The sequence below is a fragment of the Pholis gunnellus genome (genome assembly GCF_910591455.1).
Source record: "Pholis gunnellus genome assembly, chromosome: 4".
NCBI lineage: Eukaryota > Metazoa > Chordata > Actinopteri > Perciformes > Pholidae > Pholis > Pholis gunnellus.
This window is the reverse complement of record NC_136530.1, coordinates 2,059,559-2,085,256: the sequence shown is the minus strand read 5'-3', so window position 1 is coordinate 2,085,256 and position 25,698 is coordinate 2,059,559. Positions and strand designations below refer to the sequence as shown.

The 25,698-nt window shown below is 42.8% G+C and overlaps 1 protein-coding gene across 1 annotated transcript; it reads left to right on the top strand.

Moving 5' to 3' along the window:
• Positions 1-7,235: 7,235 nt before the first annotated feature.
• On the top strand, positions 7,236-20,535 carry usp46 (ubiquitin specific peptidase 46). Its single transcript, XM_079157699.1, has 9 exons — positions 7,236-7,290; positions 9,990-10,070; positions 11,104-11,317; positions 13,484-13,728; positions 14,794-14,870; positions 14,963-15,046; positions 15,126-15,323; positions 15,830-15,908; positions 16,012-20,535. Exons 1-9 carry the CDS (start codon positions 7,255-7,257, stop codon positions 16,111-16,113), a joined length of 1,116 nt encoding a protein of 371 aa, XP_079013825.1. The 5' UTR covers positions 7,236-7,254; the 3' UTR covers positions 16,114-20,535.
• The last annotated feature ends 5,163 nt before the right edge of the window (positions 20,536-25,698 follow it).

Below are 25,698 nucleotides of genomic sequence, written 5' to 3'. Positions count from 1 at the left end.
TCAACTTTGCTGTTTATGTTGTGACTTCAAAGCAAGTCAGATTGTTCGTGGGACGGATCGTAAAGCTGCGAGTTGTGCTGCACTAAAACGATTAACTTCTCCTTCATGTACTTACCGTCTATAGACCGATATCTACGGAACAAAGAAGAGATATCTGTCGGCTGTGATTGAAATGTAAAAAAGCTTAAAATGCATAATAATGACTTAAATGTCACTCTGATGAGACTTTCTTCACCTCGTCCCTGAGAATCACACACACTCTCCGCTGTCATTTCATGATGACTTTGTTTTGTTTCAGGCTCGACATCTCGGTGTTTGTTCACGGTGAACTTTACAGAATTGTTTATCGTGAGTTATTCCACCATCTCCCCCCATTGAAACTACTAGGAACTACTGGGAACTACTAAAAACTGTTGGAAACTACTAGAAACGTGCAGTGAGAGATCCTCCAACGCGTTTATGACGAGAGCAAACGCCCTCACAGTCATTGTTGTACATATAATTAAAACGTGTGGCGGCTGACGGAGACGAATCTCCCGGACGCTCGAGGTCACTTCTCTCTGCAGCGTCTTTGCTTTCCGAAGGCGCTCTGAAGGAAGAGAGCGTGAAGCATCTGTGATCAACAGATGCTTCACAGTGTTTTAATCAGCTGCTAGCGGAAGTGCAAAGTTCAATGTTAGTCAGAGGCAGAAAATTCTAATGTTTTGTTCACTCTCCTGGAGAAAGTTATATAAATGATGCTGGAAGACGTAACTGATGTTTGCTCTTGATGACGTTTACAGGCACCAAAGTTTCTGTTTTTCTCGCTTATTTTGGAAAAGACAATAATACCAATAAGCCGTTTACATGGCTAATAAAAATGAATATTCCACTAATATTCGCGTTTACATGCAGCTGTTGATATTCCGATTAATGTAAAACAACCTCATCTTCATCACCAGTGAATCCCACGTCGACGTCGTTCTGTTTGACGGTCGATGTCCTGACTCGTCAAGAGGAACATCAGGAGCAGCTCGTCCCATTTAGCTTCTTTGTGTCAAAGCATGTGTATTTCAATGTGTTCCAGAGCTGGAGGACTTGTTGCACCTCTTTCATTCCTTCAAACAGCTTCTCTAAAAGATATTTGTTCATATCCAGAAACCTGTTGATGTCCAAGTCCTTCATGATGTTTCTCCTTCTGTTCTTCTGGACATCATCTCTACTCCAGCTTCACTAACTGTTGGCTAGTATGTTTATTTTTCGACGCACAGAGCTGCTCATAAACAGGAAAGAGACGTAAAAACCTCTATTGAGACTCATCTTTAGAATGTTCTCATATTCAAATGTCCAAAGAATGCTCCTAAAACCAGAATAATATCCACATTATCACACACGTCTTAATCTGAAAATGCTCCGTTTGTAATAAGAACTACGTCAGAATATCCAAACAGAATATGATCTTTACATGAGCTAGATCACATGCGGAATATTGTCATATTTGGACTAATCGTGGAATATGCGTGTGCATGTAAATGTCATCACTGTTTTAAATGACGCTCTACACATTACCGTGGTGTGCTGAAGCATCGGCGGTTGTGTTACATGTTGCTTTGCTGAGCTAACTGCAGGTTCGGTTTCATGCCTCTGCTTCTCTGCAGCCTCTCAGGCGATACTTGGATGCTGGTTTTAATGCGCTTCTTCTCTTCCTCGCAGCTTTTTTAATGATGCCTGCTGCAGGGAGGGTGGTGGTGTGTATCTGGGCCATTAGGTCGCCACGGAGAGAGAGGAAGGAAACTCAAGACGGGGCCCAACCGCTCGGGGGCAATAATGGAGGATACGTGTCGGTGTTCCTGACGGGTACACGCTGTACCCGCTGTGATAGTGAGCACCAAGTAGCTACAATGAGAAACCAAGAAGTGCGTCAGACATCCTGCAGGAGTCGGTACCGTCATGTGCCACTCACCCCCCCCCAAGGCTTTATTAAACCATGGATACACACAGCTTCACTCATCACAGGCAGGTGACTGACAATAACAGGTCAAGTCCTTTAATTGTTTAAGAAAGCACATTTTTGGGATGAGATTCTGGTAATATATTACCAATAAAAACTCTGATGTAGGCAACAAAACCAACGGTTAGGTTTACATTGTTCAGTAACTGTATGAGATTACAATGTGAAATTCAGCATTTACGTCATTAGCCCACTGATTTGTGTGACCTGGTGAGCCTACGTCACTGAGCTTTGTTTGTTGTTGCGACGAGAAGACGAAGTTGAAAAAGCGTTGAAACCTTTAAAACAAAGGAAAACAATGTGGAGGACGTGATGGAAATGCGGCATTCCTGTTTGCGTCGTGTGTTAATTGGAGGAACATAAGCTCATCGCTGCACACAGATCTGATGTTTTCATCTGTTTGCTGTCGCTTTCCGTCTCTTGTCTGAACTTTGTCACATTTTGTCTTTTTTAATTCGCTGAACAGAAATGCCTCGTTTTCTATTTCTACATGTTATTAAATACAGAATGTGAAGCGAGTGTTTAGATTTTGAGTTCTTAAAAAGCACATTTGATGGAGTTGAGTAAAGAAATACCAGTAACGAGTAAAGTAACAGATTACTTTTGCTATTGAGTAACACTGTTGGTGGGTACAGGAACTCTTCGCATTTGCATTTTTCTGTCGAGACACAGCTGCCCAACAAACCTCTCCAGGTCCTTTACGGTCAAAACCTCGAACCTTCAGCCTGCACTGCTGCGCAACATCACATCACATGTCACATAACGGCTTCTGCACGTTCGCTCCGCAGACCTGCAGCCTCACAAGCACCTGGCAGAGTGAATTAATGCGGTTCACAGGACTGGAAAGTGAGTCAAGCTCCAGTGCTTTTCTGCAGCCATCCCCAGCTCACCGTCGCTCATCCAGTTATACAAACAGATCTATTGTTATTGGCCCGCGATCGGGACGGGACGCAAGTGAAGGGCAGCGCAGGAACATGAAGCCGCTGTAGAGATGAGGAAAATATGCCGGGGATGTGAATATATGAGCTTGTGTGTGTGTGTGGTAGAGGGTTGTCCTCCTACATTCTCTCAGTTCTATATTAAAAGCCACTTTTTAATTCACCTTTTATTGTCCAAATAACAAAGTGGTCAACACACCGATGTTCACCGTCCTGGAGTGAAATATGTGAAGTGATCCTTAACAATAGGCCAGTGCTTTATATATCCTGACTGACACTTTTATCCACTGATCTGTCAGACAAAAAAAACCTGACTATTCACTGAGCAGTTACATGAACATCATATGTGACCCCATTACAATGTGACTGATCCATAATAACTCACTCAAAATACACACATGGGCCGCCTGTGTTAACAGTGAACCGTGTGCTCCCTGCTTTGTGCCATGAGAACAATGCGGCTATTGTGCCGTCGTCCTCACTGTCTCTGAAACGTGGTCAGTGGTTCTGGTGTATTTTTAGGATTTTGTAAAATGTGAAATGTGTCATTTTAGTTTCTGTTTCTGACACAAACTTGAACTTATCAGAATGACAATCAACTTCACTTGCTGAGTATATTTCGGACACAAGGACGGGTTTTCAGTGTCTCCTCAAAGCATTTACATAAAAATGTCCCCGAAATGTACACATACAGAGGCTGTATCGCTAAAACAAGGGCAGCAAGCTAACAGATGATCACATAAGCATGAAGCTAATATTGACTGTTGGTACAAGTACAAGAAGAGAGCGAAGACGGGATCTTCTGTACCCAGACGGCAACCTCCGGTTCTGAAAGTGAAGTCAAAGCTTCATGTGTTAAAGCTGCATTCTCTCTAGTGTCCACCAGGGGGCGACTCCTCTGGTTGTATAGAAGTCTATGAGAAAATGACTCTACTTCTCTCTTGATTTATTACCTCAGTAAACATTGTAAACATGAGTTTATGGTCTCAATCTCTAGTTTCAAGTCTTCTTCAATACAGCATGATGTTCATTTAGTAAATGATGGTTTCCTGTTGATCAGTGTAAAAAAAAAGCCACGTTAAATGGCTCAATGTTGTAAGACAGTGACACATTTATCGGCTCTGTATTTTATGACCTTTTATCATTCTGAACAATTAATCGATTGTCTGAGAAATAAGAGAATGATCAACCAACGAACATATTAGTTTCTGTGTGTTTACTTGTGTCATTCAGAACATTGTATTGTGACGCTCAGCATGCCAACGAGCCTGTTGCACATCAGTGCCCAGCATGCCCTGTCCCTCTGTTTATACAAGCAGGGGCACCGTACATGTAAACCAGAGTCTGTCTGGAACAGCGTGTACCCAAAAAAAAACCAATGAGCGTGCCAAAGCTTGTGTGTGCGACTATTAATTCCCTCCCCCTGTTCTCCTTCCTGTTCTTTCTGTTCTGGACAAGTTCTTATTGTTGTTCGTCTCACCTCTCCAGAGAAAGAACACAGGTGATGACGTTTATTTCATCAGGTTTTAGAGTTCGAGGAGCCCTGTGACTCGTCTGATCGGACAAGTTGATCAGAATCAGTAGTCAAAGACACTAAATAAAGTTTATTCATGCAGAGCGTCGATGTGCTGCAGGAATGTGGTCGTGACATTTTCTGAAAGCTCTTGAGAGAGATGTTCAACAGATCTGGTGACCACAGGTATGGTTTCCCCCACAGTGCTATTATATTTCTACCATGAGTCTTTGCCAACTGTGACACTTTAGTGCCAAGAACCCTCACTAGACAACAAGTTGGACAAGAGCTTCTTTCTGCTATTGACACAAGACTTAAACCCTTTTTTTCTACAAACATTACAGCGTATATGCAGTTTTCTTTTAAACACGGAGAAACTCCCAGATTCCTTTCCCATTGCCAGAAAAGTGACGACGTGTTCCCAACCTTGATGCTGCAGAAGCTTGAGCCAAAATGTCACCCGTCTGCAGCCAACTCAGATTGTAAACTGGAGGGTTATTTTCTCAGCGGCACGGAAATTATGCATAATTCATCCGCCTCTCTTTGCAGCAGCTGAACAACAGGAAGGCCATCAGCCGTCCTCGTTTACTGGAAACAGCTCACAGAACTGTGTGTTAGTCTGTCTCTGTGTTTTTCGAGCACCCACATGAAAATCCACACATTCCCCCTTTTTCACTTCTCTGATCTGAGCCAGCCGGCAGAGAAGGTCCTCCGAGGTTCACCTGCCGGCTGACATAGAAACCCTGCTGTGGATACAGAAGTCCTGTCAGCTCCATCCAAAACAAGGCAACCAAATACTGGATTAAAGAGATTAAAACTCCAAAATAATAAACCACCTGCTCCGTGCATCTGGAGCCTCATGTCAACACATCTGCTGACCTGCATGGCCTGAAAGGCAAAGATAAAAAACTGATTTTTATCTCATCAACAAAGCCTGTTTTTGAACGTGTATGAAATTGTAGTTTTTTACAGCGATGCACATTATTCATATCTGTAATGACAATAAAAGCAGAATGAAGCGTCCAAAGAAGTACAAAGTAAGTCTGGGAACGCTTTGTGTCGCTTTGTGTTTTGTTCACAAGCTGCCAATCGAAAGCATGAATAAACCCGCGAGAACACGTCAATCAACACATTTCTCAGCAAACCCACTTGGTGCATTTCAAACGTCCCGTCAACAATGGAACTCTCCCATCCTCCGCGGCTCAAACTGGCAACCCTGTTATACTGCTACTTGTCTTTTTATTCCTCGATCCTTTCCCGTTTCTTTTGAAGCATGTCAATCATAATTACTTGTTGTTTTCCTTTCTTTTTGTTCGCATGGAAATGCTAAGGAGATAATTGGCGGGAGATTGTTGTGAAAGCACGAACAAAGAGTCGGTGATGAATGAGAGTGTCCTGAGGGGCCCCGGGGCCCCCTGCAGAGCTCCACCGAGGGGACACTTACCTTTTCGGTATGGTCAGCTAATTGGTGGTTTTGCAGAATACCTGCAAATTAAATGATTAGTTCTTTAGCCTACGAAATGTCAAGAATGATGACGAGTGCTCAAGAGACAGTACTGATGTTCTGTAGTGTGTGTGTGAGGTTCTCCTCCACAGTCAGGGTTCTACTGCAGCAGATGAGTTTATGTTCTGCTGTGGACGTATTTTAGACTCCTAAAAGAATGTCTATCAGTGTGAGTGAACGCTGTATTTAGAATGTGTTCACCTCTTCACCTTGCTGTCAGGCAGACCTTTCTGAGGGAACTGAAGCAGATCTATGAGTTCATGTGTTGACCCTCTTCACCTGTAGAGTCTCTAAATGTCTGTAATGAACTAAACGTCTCTTTAAAGGATGTTTTCTCTAAATGAGTTTGTTCTCAGACTCTGATGATAAATCTCCACTTCAGCAGCTCTTACACACACCAAACTCTACACGTTCATTCCTCTCTGTGTGCTGAAGGTTCACACAGAGGGGTTAGTTCACACAGCACTCACACACTCATTTATACGACATTTAATAATAAAAACATGGAAAAAATAGATTATTTATGGCTGGTGATACAAAAATATATTTTTTAAGTTCCCTCTGTAAAAACCTTTGACTCTAATATGTCAACAAAATGAAACAATCATTTCGAACCTGGCTTTATCTTATATTTAATAAGATAATGCCTCATTGTCATATTTAAACATACCATTTATGAAAACAAGTTATTGTCTTAATGTAATCAACTGGGGAAGTTTGAAGGATCTTATAGTTTTACATAAAGCCTACAAAATCTCTTTAAACGCGTCCCAATCTTCGAACTACAACTCCCACGCACCCTTGCGCCCAGATCCTGCTGTCGACTGGTTGCTCTCCACCTCAACTCCGTCATCCAGCTCTGTGAATGGCTCCTCGACCCTGCCAATCAAACGCAAGTAAACTCCGAACCAATCAGCTCGTGGCGTTCGCCTCCGTGTGTGGGCGGGGCCAACAACGCTGCTGCTCCCTTTACAAGCTTGTTTTTCCGGGATCATCGTTGCTGCTAACAACCTGCTGCTCGCGCACTAACGGGGTCCCCCCCCCCCCCCCCAGCTGTGGTGTTCCGAGGATGAAGCCGAAGGGTCGACACTGACCCCCCCCCCCCCCACACCACCACCACCAGCACCACCACCACCAGCACCAGCACCACCACTGGCCGGCTGCATGCTGCTCTCCTGACGCTTCGAGGTTTTGCAGTCTGGCCCTCCAGCCGCTGGCTGCGAATTAACTTCGTCCCCCCCCCCCCCTTTTTTTTTAATATAATGTTTTATTTTATAAAGATGGCGGCGAGGGGGACACTGTGAACTAAATGACTGTCAGAAACATCGCCTCCATTTGTAATATGGTGAGTAAATGCTGCTGTGTGTGTGTGTGTGTGTGTGTGTGTGTGTGTGTGTGTGTGTGTGTGTGTGTGTGTGTGTGTGTGTGTGTGTGTGTGTGTGTGTGTGTGTGTGTGTGTGTGTGTGTGTGTGTGTGTGTGTCGCTATTGATTCGCCTGCAGCCGCTGTGTGTGTGGTGATGTCCATGGGTGAGTTTCCTCCCCCCCTTTGCAGCCAGACTCACTATGCATGGGGGGGGGGGGTGCACAGTGAGTCTGGTCACTACTCCTACAGCATGCACCCTTTATCTCGGTGCTCAGACGGGCCGGCATCACTAGAACCTTCCCTCCTTGTGGCGTTGACAGCGTGCACATCGGTGTGTAGCTGTCACCGATGATTGACAGGTGGAGGAAGCTCATGTTGTGATTGCATAATCCGCTGCAGAGAGCCGGTGACAATACATCCTGGTGGCAGAGAGCCAGGATGTCAAAAAGCCTCCAGTGCAGGTTTTGCATTAATGGTTTTTCCCAATAACCAAGAGTTATTTACCCAGCAGCCCATGCGGTCGGTACAAGGTTTGGAATATGTGTGTAGTGTGTTTTACAGACATGTTGGTGAAGATAGACGTCCTGAACAAAGTGTTAGTGCTGAAGACAAGTTAAAGTATGAATGGACTCAGTTTAGGTGGTAGTGTGACTTAGAAGTTAATATTAAGGATGCACCAAGTACGGATCCGATACCAGTGTTTAACCAGGCGGCAGCCTCCGGTTCTGATGAGTGAAGACAGAGCTTCATGTGTTAAAGCTGCATTCTCTCTAGTGTCCACCAGGGGGCGACTCCTCTGGTTGTATAGAAGTCTATGAGAAAATGACTCTACTTCTCTCTTGATTTATTACCTCAGTAAACATTGTAAACATGAGTTTATGGTCTCAATCTCTAGTTTCAAGTCTTCTTCAATACAGCATGATGTTCATTTAGTAAATGATGGTCCATTTAGAGTCAAACAGACCATAAAGCAGGGGATGCTTTAGGGGCGGGGCTACACAGTGATTGACAGGTCTCTACCAGAGACGTATACGGCGTCTCTACGTCACTCCTCCTCAGTCCGGATATGGTCACTTCCTGTTCACTGGTTGCAAAAAGAAAACAACCGTATTCCAAGACGGCGACGGCGAAATCACAGAGGCTTCATAACATCGGTCCACAAACCAATGGGTGACGTCAGGATCACTACGTCCTCTTCTTATAGACAGTCTGTGGCTGCACTACAAGCACGGCCGGCTATGTGAACAAAGCACAAAGAAGCTGTGATAACAACACACACACACACACACACACACACACACACACACACACACACACACACACACACACACACACACACACAGAGGGAGAGAGACCATTCACCTTTTGTATTAACTTTATTTAATCAATGCAACCGTGAGAAACTTTCCTCGGTCTGAACTCCGGCTCGATTTGTCTACAAGCACAAACTTTATGCTGAAGTTATTCGTGTTGATGTTGGTTTATCTCTTTACTTTGCTCCTAATATATATATATATTTATGTATATATACACGCACACCACTTTATGAGGCACACTTCAATAGAGGAATGAAGGTCTGATGCAATGCATGACAGTAGAACACAGTTCATTCATTTTCCAGAGATCCATAGTGGAGACAGAGCTGGAGTCGATGTAACTGATCAGTGGATATTAATTGTGAATATTTGGTGTTTTTTTTCAGTCGTCTGTTAACAATTTGTCATATTTTCTCATCACGTAAGAGATGATTCCATAGATGAGTTATATCTGTAGACTGCACGTCTTTACATCAGAGGAACTTATTAGTGTTTAGCATGATGACTGTCCTGGAAATGTCCTGGAAATGTCCTGGAAAGTGATTTCTAGAAAAGGCTGTGAACCCTGATGATAGTAAACTGGATATATTTGCTTTTTGGACTGTTTATTGGGTAAGACGATACATTTGGAAGACGTGATCTTGGGATCTGGAAACTAATGAACATTTTCCAAGAAAAACCCCCAGACGATCGAACAGCAACACACCGGCTGCACGGGACAAGAGACGCGTCCTTTCAGTTCCAACACAACTTTTATTGATGAAAAAACGAATCGATTAATTGAGGAAATAACCGACAGATTAATGGGTAATGTAGCAGCCCTAGTACAGTACATGGACTTGTGCTCGGAGGCGGTGAGCGGGACAAAGACGTATCCGCTGTCTGCTTTGACGGAGAGAAATGACATTGAAATTCAAAGCCTTCCCCCAAAACTAAATTGCTTCTGTGTGTTCGCTCAACAAAAGCTTTGAGCTCCGACGAGAGATAAGTGGTCTCTGCAATCAGCCGCAAAATCCCCCCCGACGTCTGACATGAGCACCTATTTAGACCATTTCTTCTTTCTGCTTTGACAGGAAGGTTTGGGGTTGAAAAAGACATCGAGACGAGCTGCACGTCTTTTTAGGAAACTGATATTGAAGTTTGACTGAGAGGATAATTTGATCAATTATACCGTCTGACAGAGAGGCCTCTTCTTTTGGTTTGTGCTCCTTTGACGACTCATTTCCATATTCATTTGACTGTATATACATAGATTAGACTAAACAAAGTAGGCTTTCCTTCTCTCTTCACAGTAAAGGAGTGAACTGTGTTGTGTAAGATGATGCTCGTGATTGTAAAAACAACTTGTCTCTCCGGTCCTTCAGGGCACCAATGCCTCGGCTCTGGAGAAAGACATCGGCCCGGAGCAGTTCCCGATCAACGAGCACTACTTCGGATTGGTCAATGTGAGTATCGCTGAATCCTCCCGAACCATAACAAAGAGCTTTCTGCCAAAGCAACACGAGTCATGTCCTCCGCTGGACGGTTGGTACTGAAGGTTCAGTCTGTGGCCAACGTTAGAGATGTTCTGTTTCCTTAACGTAAACACAGACGTTCCTCAACGCCTCAGATGGATCAAAACAATTGATCAGGTCTGTGTTGTTCCACCTGCTAACGGAAAGTTACTGTGAAGAACTGTGAGCTGGTGGAGACCAACAACGGAGCTAAAAGTCACAGAACATTGGAATGAATGAATAAAAACACAACTGTTTGCTCACAGGTTTAACATGTCGATGTAGGAAGTGATGATGCGTCGATGTTGTGCTGCCTCCAAGAAACCAAAACATCTGTGAAATTATGTTTGCAGGACTTATAGTGGAATATTTCTATAATGTGGGATTCTTACTTTTACTTAAAGTTACTGTGAGGAGCTTTTATCTGGACCTGAACCAGTCTCAGTGTAGTCCTGATCCTCTATCAGACCTCCATCAGTGAAGAGACCATCAGAGAGAAGATGGTCTGTTTCTATAGAGTTATTCTTAAAGCTCGTCATCGGAGCCACCGGGTCGGATTCTGGTGAAACCAGATGAAATCATGCAGGTTCAGAGACCGGTCCACCGTGGACAGACCCAGATCCTCCAGCAGAGACCTGGTCCACCGTGGACAGACCCAGATCCTCCAGCACCGACACCACGCTGCTGGAGACCCAGGACGTATTGCTGGACCCACTGGAGGGAAGGGAGGCACGGGAGAACCAGGACCAGGACTGAGATGGTCAGACTGTCAGACCTGCTGTAGCAACATGAGAGGTTTTCTAAAGAGACTCTGCTTCTCAGGAGCACTGCAGCTTTAGTCCACAGGCACCAACAGAATCAACACGAAATAAAAGTTCTTGATTGTAACTTTAACAGAGAATCTAAAAAATGGACCGAATCCCCTTTTTGTCCTCATCTTCTGTTTGTGTCTCCTCTTTCCTTTCCTTTCCTTTCCTTTCCTCAGTTTGGGAACACGTGTTACTGTAACTCGGTGCTCCAGGCCCTCTACTTCTGCCGGCCTTTCCGGGAGAACGTGCTGTCGTACAAAGCCCAGCAGAAGAAGAAGGAGAACCTGCTCACGTGTCTGGCCGACCTCTTCCACTCCATCGCCACGCAGAAGAAGAAAGTGGGCGTCATCCCGCCCAAGAAGTTCATCTCCCGCCTACGGAAAGAGAACGGTGAGAGTTTCTACTAAAACCAGAGCTCAATCACCTGAACAGGGATTTTATGTGCCAGATGAAAAAAATAGTAAAAAAAACACAATTAAGGAGCCTTTAGATTTAATGCTGTAATGGGATCAAACGTGGTTTTAATAGTTTCAATCTGAACATTTCTGCCCTTAAGGAGCTAACTGTCTGTATTTTGGCTGCACAGTTTATTATAGATTTATTATAGATTTATTATAGGAGCTGAGGTTCAACTTCCACAATAAAAAATGAATAAACTCACACCAATGCCAAAATGTTTGCAACACAGCCGCAATGATGGAAACATTAAAAAGCCAGAAATGTCCCGAGTGATGCATAAAAAATTAAATCCGAAAGATAAAAATGCTAATTAAATATTCAGTTAAGGATTTAAAAGAGGATACTCACTCGATATAACAATTGTTTTAACATTTTGACGTAACCGGAAAAGCTGCGGCGTAATCAAGAAGATTAACGATGTGTGCCGGGGTCCCGGTTCACGCTGCCTCACCGGAACGTTCTACTGGGACACGTGAACGCAACGGAGCCGTCGTTAATTCATCATCAGTTCCAGCTTTTACAACTTTAATTGTGTCCCATGAATCGGGTCTACTGGTTGCTTTGGAGTCGGTGAGTTTGCAACCCTACAGGTGTTTTTTTTTTTTTTTATTTTGTGTTTTGTCCACATGCTTCATTGTGTTCATAAACAATCAGAGACCTCAGCACCAGTGCTGGCTTTAATGCGGTCTGACTATCTGAGGTGAAGGGCAGGTGCATGCTGGAGGTTGTTCAGAGAGTAGAACTCACAGAGAGGCCGACTGTTCTCTGTCGGCCATATTGAGGAAGCTCTTTGTGTGAATGAACAATGGCGTCTCTGTTGGGACCGAGCTTTGGTTCTCTCTCTCTCTCCCTCTCTTTCTCTCTTTCTCTTTCTCTCTTTCTCTCTCTCTCTCTTTCTCAGTTCTCACCTTTCACGTTACATGTCTGTCAAAACAGAAGTGTGTAATGATGGTGGTTTCATTGTCGCCTGTCGATTTCTTTTACCTGATCTGCAGTAGACTCTTCTCAAGACGAGAATCATCAAAATCATTAAAGCAGCCAGTTAGCTAGAATAGCTCAGTCTGAAGCACAGACGTAGTGGTCGTAGAGTCACTCATTTGTTTGTGGGTTTTGACGTTTTGAAGCCTCAAGTTCGGCAGTTTGGCCGTCGCCATTTTGTTTTTTTGCAGCCAGAGGACAAAAGTGACCATATCTGGACTGAGGAGGAGTGACGAAGAGACGCCGTATACGTCTCTGGTAGAGACCTGTCAATCAATAGTGTAGCCCCGCCCCTAAAGCATCCCCTGCTTTATGGTCTGTGTGACTCTAAATGGACCATCATTTACTAAATGAACATCATGCTGTATTGAAGAAGACTTGAAACTAGAGATTGAGACCATAAACTCATGTTTACAATGTTTACTGAGGTAATAAATCAAGAGAGAAGTAGAGTCATTTTCTCATAGACTTCTATACAACCAGAGGAGTCGCCCCCTGGTGGTCATTAGAGAGAATGCAGCTTTAATGCAGACCTGGAGGTTGACTCCTGTTCTGAAGGGAATAGAATCTGCCTACCAGCACCGCTAAAGCTTACTGATTAACGCTGGTTTGTGTAATCCGTACAAAAAAAAGCCTTAAAGTTAACGTACAGATCGTCTCATCAAACTTGAAATAAGCTTATTTCCCCAAATGCCGAACTGTCTCTCTGAAGCAAAGCTGCGAGTCAGGTCAATATTATTACTGTCTTGACTAAATAATTAGCTTTTAGCGATTTGTCTTATAGAAGTTTGCAGAAATATTAAAAACAAAATTTAGAGCTACAATGAGAACTCAATCAACGGATCAAGCAGCAACTATTTTGATAATCAAGTAAAAATGCCAAACATTTGCTTGTTCGAGCTTCTCAAACGTGAAGATTGGAAGCTTTTTCTCTGCTATGGACTGTTGGTTGAATGTAAGAAGACATTTAACGACATCATCTTATAACAAGATGAATAATAATCATAATTTAATGGCTGAGAACAAGATCAGTGGCCAAAAAAAACCCTCTTCTTTCCCGTAATTTTCTCCTCTATGAACTATCTCCCTCCCCCCTCCATCTCTGCGTCTCCCCTCCAGATCTGTTCGACAACTACATGCAACAGGATGCCCACGAGTTCCTCAACTACCTGCTGAACACGGTGGCCGACATCCTGCAGGAGGAGAAGAAGCAGGAGAAGCAGAACGGGCGCCTCAAGAACAACAGCGCCACCGAGACCGAGACGACGGAGAACAAGTCGGAGCACAAGACGGAGCCCACGTGGGTTCACGACATCTTCCAGGGCACGCTGACCAACGAGACGCGCTGCCTCAACTGTGAAACGGTGTGCGGTTTTATTTTTGCCGATTGAGTTGTCTTAGTGTATTTATTGTCCTGTGTCCCGCCTGAATAAGACATCTGTCCTGAATAAGTCTGGAAAAGGGATTAGGGGTGCAAAAAAAACAGAAAGAAAGATGTAGCGATCACAGCCGGTGAGCTCGGACCACCCACTTTACGTCATTGCTGGCTGAGGCTTTGTCCTCACCGGTTTTATGGTGAGGACAGTGGGACGGGTTGCCTTGAACAACCCCTGCAAACACCAAGGCGCCGCAGTGCGCAGAGACAAAAGCTACTCAGTACAATCAGCATTTCAAAGTGTGTGTGTGTGTGTGTGTGTGTGTGTGTGTGTGTGTGTGTGTGTGTGTGTGTGTGTGTGTGTGTGTGTGTGTGTGTGTGGGTGGGTCTGGGTGGGTCTGGGTGCTGGCTTGTCCTCACTGACCCAGTCAGAAGAATATGTCATAGAAATAGAAAAGGAGTCGACATTTAACTGTATTCTGTGGTCATTTGACTTGTACAAATAAAAAGGCATTTGTTGTTATTGTGACAATGTGCGCGGCTCGACAGAAAGAGAGCGGCTGCACCATGGGAGACGGATAGCTCCAAGTTAGCTAGCTAGCTAGCTAGCTAGCTAGCTAGCTAACTAACTTGTCCTTCTCCGGAGTGAGCGGAGGGACGGTTAGACCCAGTGCCAGCCCGCTATTCAGCTTGTTTTCTGTAATCAGCGAAGCATTAAATCATTTGCGGAATTAGCAAGCTCGCTAACTAGCTAGCTTGCTAATTCAAAGTTGTCACTCATCTGGCGATAACGATGTGCTTTCCCTACGATGTGACAAGAAACAAGAAAACTTTACATTTTGTTTGCGAAACGCATGAAGATAAAAAATAATGGACTTCATTTTTGTCTTTGTTAAGTGACGATGGTATAAGCGGGATAATGCCCTTTGTTGTGTCCATTATCGGGGATTAATGGACGAAGTCTGACCATCTCTCTACGTTGATTTCCATTCTACTCTTATTTAATTTCTATGGAAAATGTTTAGTCACGTCAGTATCTCTCCTTATTTGACAGGTGAGCAGCAAAGATGAGGATTTTCTGGATCTTTCTGTGGATGTGGAGCAGAACACATCGATAACACACTGCCTCAGGTAGCATTCATTTATCATCTATTCAGTCACGTGTTCCCTTTTTGGTCTGAGTGAGATTGGATAACCAAGCCTCCCGCGCTCTCTTCCTCCAGGGACTTCAGTAACACAGAGACGTTGTGCAGTGAATACAAATACTACTGTGAGGCGTGCTGCAGCAAGCAGGAAGCACAGAAGCGGTCAGTAAAGCACCGAGCTCAATAACCGTGTGACATATAACATCGTGCGCTTCTCTGAGCATGTGCGCTTCTCCTGCAGGATGCGCGTGAAGAAGCTCCCTATGATCCTGGCGCTTCACCTGAAGAGGTTTAAGTACATGGAGCAGCTGCACCGCTACACCAAGCTGTCCTACCGAGTGGTTTTCCCCCTAGAACTCCGTCTGTTCAACACGTCCGGGGACGCCGTCAACCTGGATCGCATGTACGACCTCGTGGCTGTGGTGGTTCACTGTGGCAGGTACGGCCCAAATTAACAGGCTCCAATATGAGTTATACCAACTAGCATGTAAAGACGTATCGTAGACTTCACATGTGTTGAGGTCCATAAGAAACCGCTGGTTCTCTCTGTCTAAAAAGACACGGGTCATTGATTCTAGTCATGGTCTGGGTGAATACTCAATTCTGATTGGCTGCTTTCCATTGCATAAGAACCTAATGGGATGCTAATGATGTTCCAGGTATTAGCAAACCCTCAGGGTTTCCAGGGAAATGGAGTGAATGGATTGGGGGAAATAAAGAAAATCAGAACCGATTTGGTTATAATAATCATCCGCTTATCCTGATCAATTGTACCGGGACAGAAGTGACCACCGTAATCCGTTTCCACTGTATAATGAACATTTGTGTGGCAAACTGTGTTGTGCATCAATGATCTTTGTCTGCTCCTGCAGGATATTGAGAAGGATGGAGGTCAGTGTGGGAGGTTTTGTGTGCGTTAGTCACTGTTTGCCTCTGTCTCCTCAGTGGCCCCAACAGAGGTCATTACATCACCATAGTGAAGAGTCACGGCTTCTGGCTGCTGTTTGATGACGACATCGTGGAGGTGCGTCACTCTCAGCCTGCCGCGATGCTCCTTTGACTCATCTGTTTGGTACATTTGCTATTGTTTTCTTTTTCCCCAGTTAACATCATCTTGTCTTGTACAGAAAATTGACGCCCAGGCCATCGAGGAGTTTTACGGGCTTACCTCAGACATCTCCAAGAACTCTGAGTCAGGGTACATCCTCTTCTACCAGTCCAGGGAGTGACTGGAACCTGGATCAGTGACGCAGGGCAAGACTAAAGACTCCATCCTGCTCCCATTCTCCAAGTCAGACCTCTCTGATGTGCCAATCCTCTCTCCCATCTCTCTCACTCTCTGTAATTTGCTTCTTGCCTTTTTAGTCACCTGCATCTGGACTGCACTTTAAAATCGAAAAGCAAAAATAAATGACCGGAACAGAAACGGAGCCCCTACGCGCTCGGTGTCGACTGGTGAAGAGAAGCCTGCAGAGGTGATTGACTACCAGGAAGGTGACGGGAGGAGAAGGGTCTGGTGTTGTTTGTCATTTGTATGTAGAGACGGTCTTCTTCCACGATGTGTCACCCCCTCGTTATTAAAGGACCAGTGTGTAGGATTTAGTGGCGTCCAGCGGTAAAGCTGCATCGGATCATAAACCTCACGGTTCGGATCAGCTAATTGCAGATCATTGATGATCCATATTAACAGATACAGATCCCTTTGTTGATAGATTATAGCAGCTGGTCTACAAGACTTTTTTTTTGCCACTGTCTCAAAAATAATTTGAACTTCTCTGAAGTGAACCATCAAAAATACTAAATGTTATACTTTTACTTTGTTAGTCATTTATAGTGTTTCTTCTCTTTGTGTAAAGGCTTTTAACGTTAGCCAAACATCAACTAGTGTTTGAAACGCCCTCGCTTACGTATTTTCGTAATGCTGAATATGAAGCAATTATAAATACATTAGACCACGCCCACTTAGGAGGCAGGAAGCGTGTACCAGTTCGTACTGTTGGCGCAGCTCGTAATGCGTCATCTTTGTTATAGAGCGTCTTTAGTTGCAACCAACCAAATACCCCTCTGCTCACTTTATAAACTAGTAGAGAACTACGGTGGCCTTCAGGGAACATAGAAATGTGAAAGTCTCTCTCTAAAGCCGGTGCTTGGTGTGTCCGCTCTGGGCCACAGTAGAAACATGGCGGACTCCACCTTTCACCACCTGAACATGAAGGGCTCGGTCTACGAATTCTACTCGGTGAAAACACAATGATTCTTAGTTTCAGGTGGTTATACGTTAACGAAAACATAGTTATGATAAATATATTCCATTTCTACCAGTCGAGCAATCCCACACACTGGCCCTTTATATCCTTTCATTAATGCTGTTTCCCTGTCCAGCCCTTTGATCTGATGCATGAGAGGTGAATGACGTTGGAAACAAGATTTCATGCATTTTTTTTTTGAAGCAATATCTGAGCATTAATAAGTCACAAGCTGAAAACTACCTGAACTTTAACTGTTGACTGTATGAAGGTGGTTTTTGTCCCGTAGAGAACCGCTCTGAGCCGTCCGTCTGTCTGTGACAGCTCACGTCAGTCTAACCTCACGTGATCAACTCGTTAATCCGGCCGAGGCCGAATGCTCTTAACGCGACACGTGACAGGAAGTCCTGCTGTTCTCTCTGTCGTGTGGATCTCCATTCAAAACCAGCTACATCTTTGTTGTTTTTATTACAATAGAAAACCCATATTTATTGTATTTAACATATTTATTACTGTTATTTGTAATGCAGATAGATAATGAAGGTGTGTGTGTAATTTGGCTCTTTTGAGAGCTTCTGTATGTTAGGACTAGGGCTGGGTATGGTTTTAACAATTACAGTACCAGTACCCAAAACCAGTGCCCGTAACGTTCACTACCATCACAGACTGCATGTTGTAGCTAGGTCAGTGGTCGGCCAATCGCATTAAATCAAAGAACTCTTGCCATGATTGACGGTTAGCAAAATTACACAAATAGTGAGTTTTTTTTCTTAGATCCGGGTACAAAAAGCAGGTATCCTCTGACTGGAGAAGTTTGGATACTTCATGGTTGGCACTGGTTTATTGTACCGACACCCAGCCCTAGTTAAGACCCTAATGTCTAAGCCGGAGGACATGGGGTGTGTAATACACATCCTGAAAGGAAAAAACTGGTTTTATCACTTTAATTTTGTAGTTTGCATGTCAAATATAAAGATTTGACATATTAAAGGGCCAGTGTGCAGAATTTTGTGCCATCTAGTGCTCACCCCTCCCTCTTCGAGACTGTGGTAACATGAGCCGCCGAGTGCAAAACCACGGTAATGGCGTAACAGCATCCATACCATAATAACACTACTTTAGGAGCAACGGAAGTCAGATGGCGGCTGGCTGTACCGCGGGGTTTAGCGCTCTTAAGGCTCACGTTACCGCAGTTTAACAAGCGTGTCGGAGAACTACGGTGGCCTTCAAGGAACAAAAAAACGCAAAGAGACTCTGGTTTGTCCGTTCTGGGCTGCTGTAGAAACATGGTGGTGCAACATGGCGGACTCCGCCTGGCCCTCCCTACGTATATTTATGAAGAACTCATTCTAACCCTAACGAAAACACAATTATTTCAGGTGTTTCAGGTGATTACACACTAATGAAAACAGTTATGAATATTATATTTCATTTCTGCTCCAACTAAATCCTTCACACTGGCCCCTTTAACGTGACGCAGACCTGCCCGATGTTTCTATTGACATGGAAAAGTGAAAACTGTGCAATAAGAGGAGAAGTTTTCAGTGAAACTAATATAAGGTACATTTAAATGTTAGCAGTAGATGTGTTTCTTAGCGGTTGATCTTTTGATGTGTTTGTGATATCAAAGTACCCCCCCTCACCAGGTGTAATACACACTACCTGCTGTGACGTAAGCTTCAGCGTTCTTTCATCTTTTTTTTCTTTTTTCTTGTGTGTGACCTTACCCGGCAATGTCCTTTCTTTGTTGAACTCCATCTTTTTAGTTTTCTCTTGGTTTATCTCTGACTTTGATGATGTAAACTTGTGTGTGTGTCTTATGTAACACATTGGAATCCTAAATTCGAGCTCCAGTGTTGGTTCATACGATATCTCTTGTAGTGTAGACGTGTTTATTTCCTCTTCGGCCCTCGGGGGGGTTTGTGGCCGTTCCCTGTAGAATAGTGCCACATCAAACAAGTTGTTTTCATGTGAAAGACATTCCTGTTTGGATTTCCATTTCAAATGCATCTCATTATAAATAAGAGGAGAAGTCCCCAACGGGACATTATTTAGCAAAGAATATGTACGGTAGTCGATGGCGAAAGACAAATCTTTTTTTAAATGTTCGTCCTGTTTGAATTGTGCCATGAATTACACATATTATCAATTTAAGAAGAAAAAAATTGCAAGCTTGGTTTATCTCATAATTTTGCACGTCAAGAAAGTCGCATTTTTGTCGTAAAACTAGTAAAAGAAACTGAACATCGGTAATTAGAAAGACTGCACACACAAATGTGCGACGTCATAGATCTGTCATAATATCGTTAAGTTTTGCGTGAAACTGATCAGTGAACTACATAATGTACGACACCAACACAGCTGTTAGCGTGGCTTGCTCGCTAGCTAGCGTAGCTACGTTCTATGCAAAAATTTAACGTTTTCTTACCTGATGTGTTTTTTATCCAGCGACTCTTTTTATCAGACGGGAAGAGGAAGAACGAGTGAGACTTGTTGTTGTGAGAACATCCTGGTACCAAACACATCGTAGCTTCAGAGAGAGACGACACTTTTCTATTTACGTATTTTCAGTTTTACGACAAACTGCGACTTTCTTGACGTGCAAAATTATCTTTTTAATAAACAAACATATCTGTCATTCATGGCAAAATTCAAACAGGATTAAAAAAAAATGTATTTGTATCTTGCCGTTGAGTACCGTACATATTTATTCTGAAATCAGGTCCCACGGTGGTCCACTTAAAGGGGCGGGGCTTCACCTCTACAGGATTCAGGAAAAGTGAATCTCTGGGTTTTGAATGCCGTCTGTTCCATTTAGTCCGTCGCTGGGTGAAGTCACGAGGAAAACGTGCCAAACACGGTAGTCGATACCGACTAAAACATTATTTTTCTTCGTAACGATGCAACTGTACATTTATATTATGTAAGAAAAGAAAAGCACTTCTGGAAATAGGAAAATATTTTTTTAAAGTGAAGATCTTAAAATTTGAAAGACACTCGTGGCAAAGACTTTAAGCTTAACGCCGACCGTTATCGAAACCCTGCTGAGAAATACTGTGCTGTTTTACCGTCACTCGACCACATGATCAGATTCGTCACCATCTGTCATATTATAGCTTTTTATTTATTTTATTATTTGTGGGTTGAACTGAGCCGGGATAGGAAACGGTAGCAGGACTAGTTCAGACCCGGGACGTTGATCTTCCATTAACACTTATGCACTCGCCCTCACTGAGATGCTCAGTCGTTGCACTTGGTCTGATGCGTCTCACTGTGACGGCGCTCCGCCGAGGAAAGAGGCCGTAAACTGAAAGTGCACTTTAACAGTGATGAGCTTCAATACTTTAACATGAAGAACCACAGCTGTAACGCACTCATTTTGAGTTATTTTCTTCTTCTGTTCAATAAAATGACTCTCGACTAACTTGCTGGAGTGTTTGTTGTTATTTCCCCACTGCTAAATATTTATAATATCGGTTATTATCTCGTGAATATCCAACTCACGACAGCTCTTCAGAGCGGGGAGACACTACAGGAGAAATATTTTAACTAATAGATATCACCATGAAACTTTGATCGTTGATTACTGACATTAAGATGATTATCTTTTGTGTTACAAGTTTTCTGACATTTTATGTTTTTTTTTCTGAAATGTGATGTTTAAATATGTAAATGAGGCATTATCTAATGGTAAAGATTTGATGGGTGAAAATAGTTTTACAGTTTTAATTTTTCCAGCTTTGAGCAGCTCTTCCATTTCCACTGTGCATTGCATTGTGGGGGAACAGTGTGCATCAACAACACTTTCAAAAATCAAGCGTACTTTAGAATGCATACTGTGTTTTTTTAAATATGTATCTACTTTATTTGGTCAATTACCAGAGTGATGACACTATTCTGAGAACCATAACAACAACTTCTTTGAAAAAGGAGGATGTTCCCTGAGACTATTGTTCCACCGATTTCTCAGAAAGAAGAGAAAGAAACATTATCAAGACTCCTCGTCAGCTCTCCGGCATCCAAGTCTGTCCAGAAAGCTGAGACTAAAAGAGAAACGTCACTATTTGTTATTGGTTTTCACTGAAAATTAGACAGCACGTCCATCTTTACAGCTATCAGCTCTGTGTCCTCTCAGTCACCCTAACCTCAGCTAATCCCCCAGGAGCCAGTCTGGCCCGGTCTTTGCTGTGTGTTGATACTCCCCCCCCCCCCCCCCCCCCCCCCTTGTTTTCAGCTCTCTGCCTGCATCCGTGGAGGAAACACGGGAGTCCATTATAGCATTCAGGTGTGGAGTCATAAACCACACACACATTTTGCAATATACGTCTTAATGAAAGAGCGAATAAACACGTACTTCAGATATCTGTGATGAGGCTGCAGCGTGTCTGAGGAATGTAGACGTTCACCTGAATCATCCTCATCTCAAAAAATGATAAAGTTACATGATTCCTGTTTGCATCTACAACTACGTTTACCATCAACGTGTGTTTTCTTTCTCTCTCAGCAGCCATCTCCAGTTTCTGTTTCTGTTCCTCTGCTCCTCAGTGAACGAGTCTGCGAGTCCTTGTTTGACCTGAAAGTTATTGGTATAAAAGCTAAATGTGAAGCAGAGTTAAAGATTCTAATAACGGAGGAAGAAATGTTTCAAATGTGTGAGACACAAACGCACCAGTGTGGAGGTGATTCTGCTGCAAGAACTTAACTCACCGTTTTCATAACACCGACAATAAAAAAGCAGACAACTTGCTGCACGACAGCAATGTCGGAGGGTGACCGATCGCATAAATAAGGCTATAATGGAGAAATGTTAATGCCGTTGTTGAAAATATGTTTGGGACGTGAGATCCCGAACACCTGCCCTGTGATGTGTCTCGGGAACATTCTTGGGACGTCTGCTTGATTAAAGCTTTACAGCTTCAGTGGCTGGAAGTTGTCCAACACGTCTTTGTTATGAAAAAGGAAAAAATACATTTAATAGGAAATGACACCAACTTCATGAATGCCTAAATAAAATATATTTGTTTGAATATGGAAATGTTTCCGGACAACTACTCACTGTTATTTTGATTTATTTACATAAACTACTGTATTATTTGTGTAGATGTTGTGTTCTAGCAGGTATTTATTGGTACAGTATTATCTCAGTTGTACATATTTCCTGCTCTTATAGTGCATCACATTCCTGGATGTTTGGTAGAATCGTTTAATGAGGCATAAAGCGCATTATAATGTAAAGAGAAAGGAACCGGAGGTTCACTCTTGAGTCTAGCTGCGTGTCAAAATAACTACGTGGTGGTTTTCAATGAGGAACTAACGCAGAATGAGGCCGTGAGGAAGATATTTAGTAAGTCACTGGAGCTTTAACAGCTATTCTATTTTAATCTATTTTATTCTATTTTAATCTTTTATTTACATTTGTTTTACTAAACTATACTAGACATCCTGATTCACACTCCATACCAGTTGGAGGCGGTAATGCACCGATTCATTGTTTGCCAGTCGCCAATAAACCTCAAAGAAGAAGAAGAAGAAGAAGAAGAAGAAGAAGAAGAAGAAGACACACCTGAGCAAAGACACACCTGAGCTACAGGTGAGGTGACTTAAGAACCAGCAACCGGCTCCATTAAAGATCTGGACGCTGAGGCCGTGATGGACCGGTGAGTATTATCTTTTACTTTTTTTAGCACCTTTTAATCGATGATGGACCTATCGTGTTCTGATCTATAACGCATAACGCATTCGAACATCATTTGTGTGTCTTCTGACTGTATAAAAATATGAATTTGCCCTCTTTTGTGCAGCAGCATGGTGTTGTTACGTGTGTTGTAGTGCACGTACGTGCATTATAATGCTGGTTTGATTGAAATTGCCTCAGAAGTAATTCACCTAGTTTTCAGTCATTTGCCTCAATTTTTGTGAGGCCTTGCTGTGTTTTGTTATGGAGGTTTTTGGAGGTTATTTATCTCACGCTGTCTTGTCTGAATATACCTGTATTCACCCTCTGACACACATTTTAGTGCCTATCTTGTACGTCTTGTGTCTGTGTGTTCACGCCAATGATGATGGGATCTAGTTTACCCACATATTATTAAGGACAATTATGTCCTTCCAAAATAGCCCCGCCCCTAAAGCATCCCCTGCTTTATGGTCTGTGTGACTCTAAATGGACCATCATTTACTAAATGAACATCATGCTGTATTGAAGAAGACTTGAAACTAGAGATTGAGACCATAAACTCATGTTTGCAATGTTTACTGAGGTAATAAATCAAGAGAGAAGTAGAGTCATTTTCTCATAGACTTCTATACAACCAGAGGAGTCGCCCCCTGGTGGACACTAGAGAGAATGCAGCTTTAAACACATGAAGCATCGGAGGTTGGCGCCTGCCTACACCCTTGATGTTCACACTGACTGGATTGTCTCCGCTGATATAAATTCGACACCAAACGCCTGTAAAATCACATTGTTGATGTGACCTGTTGATCACAGGCTTCCCCAGCATGATTTTCCTGGTGATCAAACTGTTGCTTAGTTCCATCTGTGGCACAACAAGGCGAGAGGTGACCGAGGGTGTTTTGTCTTTCCCGGTAATTTGTTGTTAGATTTAGAAATGAAAAGCCGACAGGTGGTCGTGGACGTGATGCTGACTCCTCGTTCTGTTTCTACAGAAAGATCCCCGGCTCTTCTCAGAAACACTTCGTCTCCCACAGAGAGCTGCTCACGAGGATAGACGCACACACACACACACACACACACACACACACACACACACACACACACATCATTTATAACGAAACCCCGACAGTGTCGCGGTTATCAGCACATTTTGGGAGAATGTCTTCTTCTTCTTCCCAGAAACTACAGATACGACGTGAAGTTACATAAAACTCTCTGTGAACAACAGTGAGACGACGTGTCATGTGGTCGGTTCTATTTCTGTACAGAGCGTTCTTTAGAAAACAAAGGAACCAGCAGACTTTCAAATCAGTGCAACGCGTTTATTATTGTGTTCTGAAGAACAACGAGGACATTTTTAGTCACAGTATCGCTCCAAAAGTTCAGTTTTTTTTAAATGGACTTATTTAAATTTTCCTTTATCTGGAGTTAGTGTTTTTATTTAATTCATTCACAAAACTGTTTCCTCTCTTTTTTCGTTTTGTTTAATAATAATAACATTAATACATTTTATTTGTATAGCGCTGTAAAGGTACTCAAAGGCACTTTACGTTGTAAAAACAATAAAATAAAAATGTAATATTGTGGACACATGCTCAGCTCCTCTTCACCTTAAAGCTAAATCTGTTGCTTATTTTCAACCCCAGTTTGAAAAATCACTTTTAAAGGCTCCGTTTCACAGATATCTTGTTTTATAATTCTTTATTTTCTCTCCAGTCGTCTTATCTTAGTGTTGCTGTTTCATACCATCAGAAGTCTTTGTCTCGTTGTCTGTCTCACTGTGTGTGGTTGTCAGTCGGGGTGTGAATCTTTCGGTATCTCATAATTTGATTAAAACTTGAGTACAGATTCAGGACATAACGGTGCTAATGTCATGACGCACACGCTGTGTTATTAAAGGAATGAAATCAGAGTGAAGTGTAAGTTTATTAACTGATGCAATAATAAAAGAAAGGTAGAAGGAAACATGTATTCATGCTAAACTTCCACCAGTAAACATTTGTTACGATTTAAAAAATATATTTTTCAATGACTTAAAGAATAACAAGATCAAGTTCTAAGTTATAAAAATGTTGCCTGTTACAAACATAACACTGGTAGGCTAGCTGCCTCGTCATTCTCAAAAATAAAATACACAAAATAAGTGTAAAACTGGTGTTTTGTTTAATTCTTCATCAAATCATTCAATAATGCGTATTTAGAGGATTATTATCCATCATTAGCGATATCTAGGTTCTTTTATAGAAAAATCCGTTTTATTTCCCTATTTTGCGGTTGTGCAGATGGATGAAAGTGGACCGTTAGTCAGCAGAGGTTCACTCTTATTAGGACTTCAGTGCCAGAGAAATGAAGAGTGTTTACAACAGACTCTATTTTCATCCTGTCGTACCAAATAAAACCAGGCAACGCTATCTTGAGTCATGGATATTTTGGCTACAGCTGTATCGGAAAAGACCGAAATAAACCTGCTGTCTAAGTAATTATTGGAGACCAGTGCTCTAAAAATAGATGTTTGATGTAAATTCCTTTGCAAAGTTAGAGAGAGGAGGGCAACCGGCTTGAACTGGTGTCACCAGGAGCTGTTTTTCTGTCCATAACACCTTCGATATCTTACACAAGACGTTTCATGACCTCAGTACTCGTATTAAACACACCAACAGGTCAGTGCCAAGCAGAGCACTCAGCAATAACAGTCACGATCTTTAGATTCAGACTAAAATAACCACAAAACTTCAATCTGCAGCGAATGTTATTTCTGTAAACTAATGTCGTTATCACAGCTTAGTTATGAGCTGCAGATATCTGACTTCATGCAGACCGAACTTCAATATTTCTTGTGCGTGAGCCTGCAATGGGTTCCAGATAGGACCGGGCATCGGCTCTCCTTTTAA

Coding starts and splice junctions, on each gene's coding strand:
- usp46 (XM_079157699.1), top strand. CDS start 7,255: ATGACTGTCAGAAACATCGCCTCCATTTGTAATATG. Junction 13,729..14,793: donor GCTGCCTCAACTGTGAAACG/GTGTGCGGTTTT, acceptor CTTATTTGACAG/GTGAGCAGCAAAGATGAGGA. Junction 14,871..14,962: donor TCGATAACACACTGCCTCAG/GTAGCATTCATT, acceptor CTCTTCCTCCAG/GGACTTCAGTAACACAGAGA.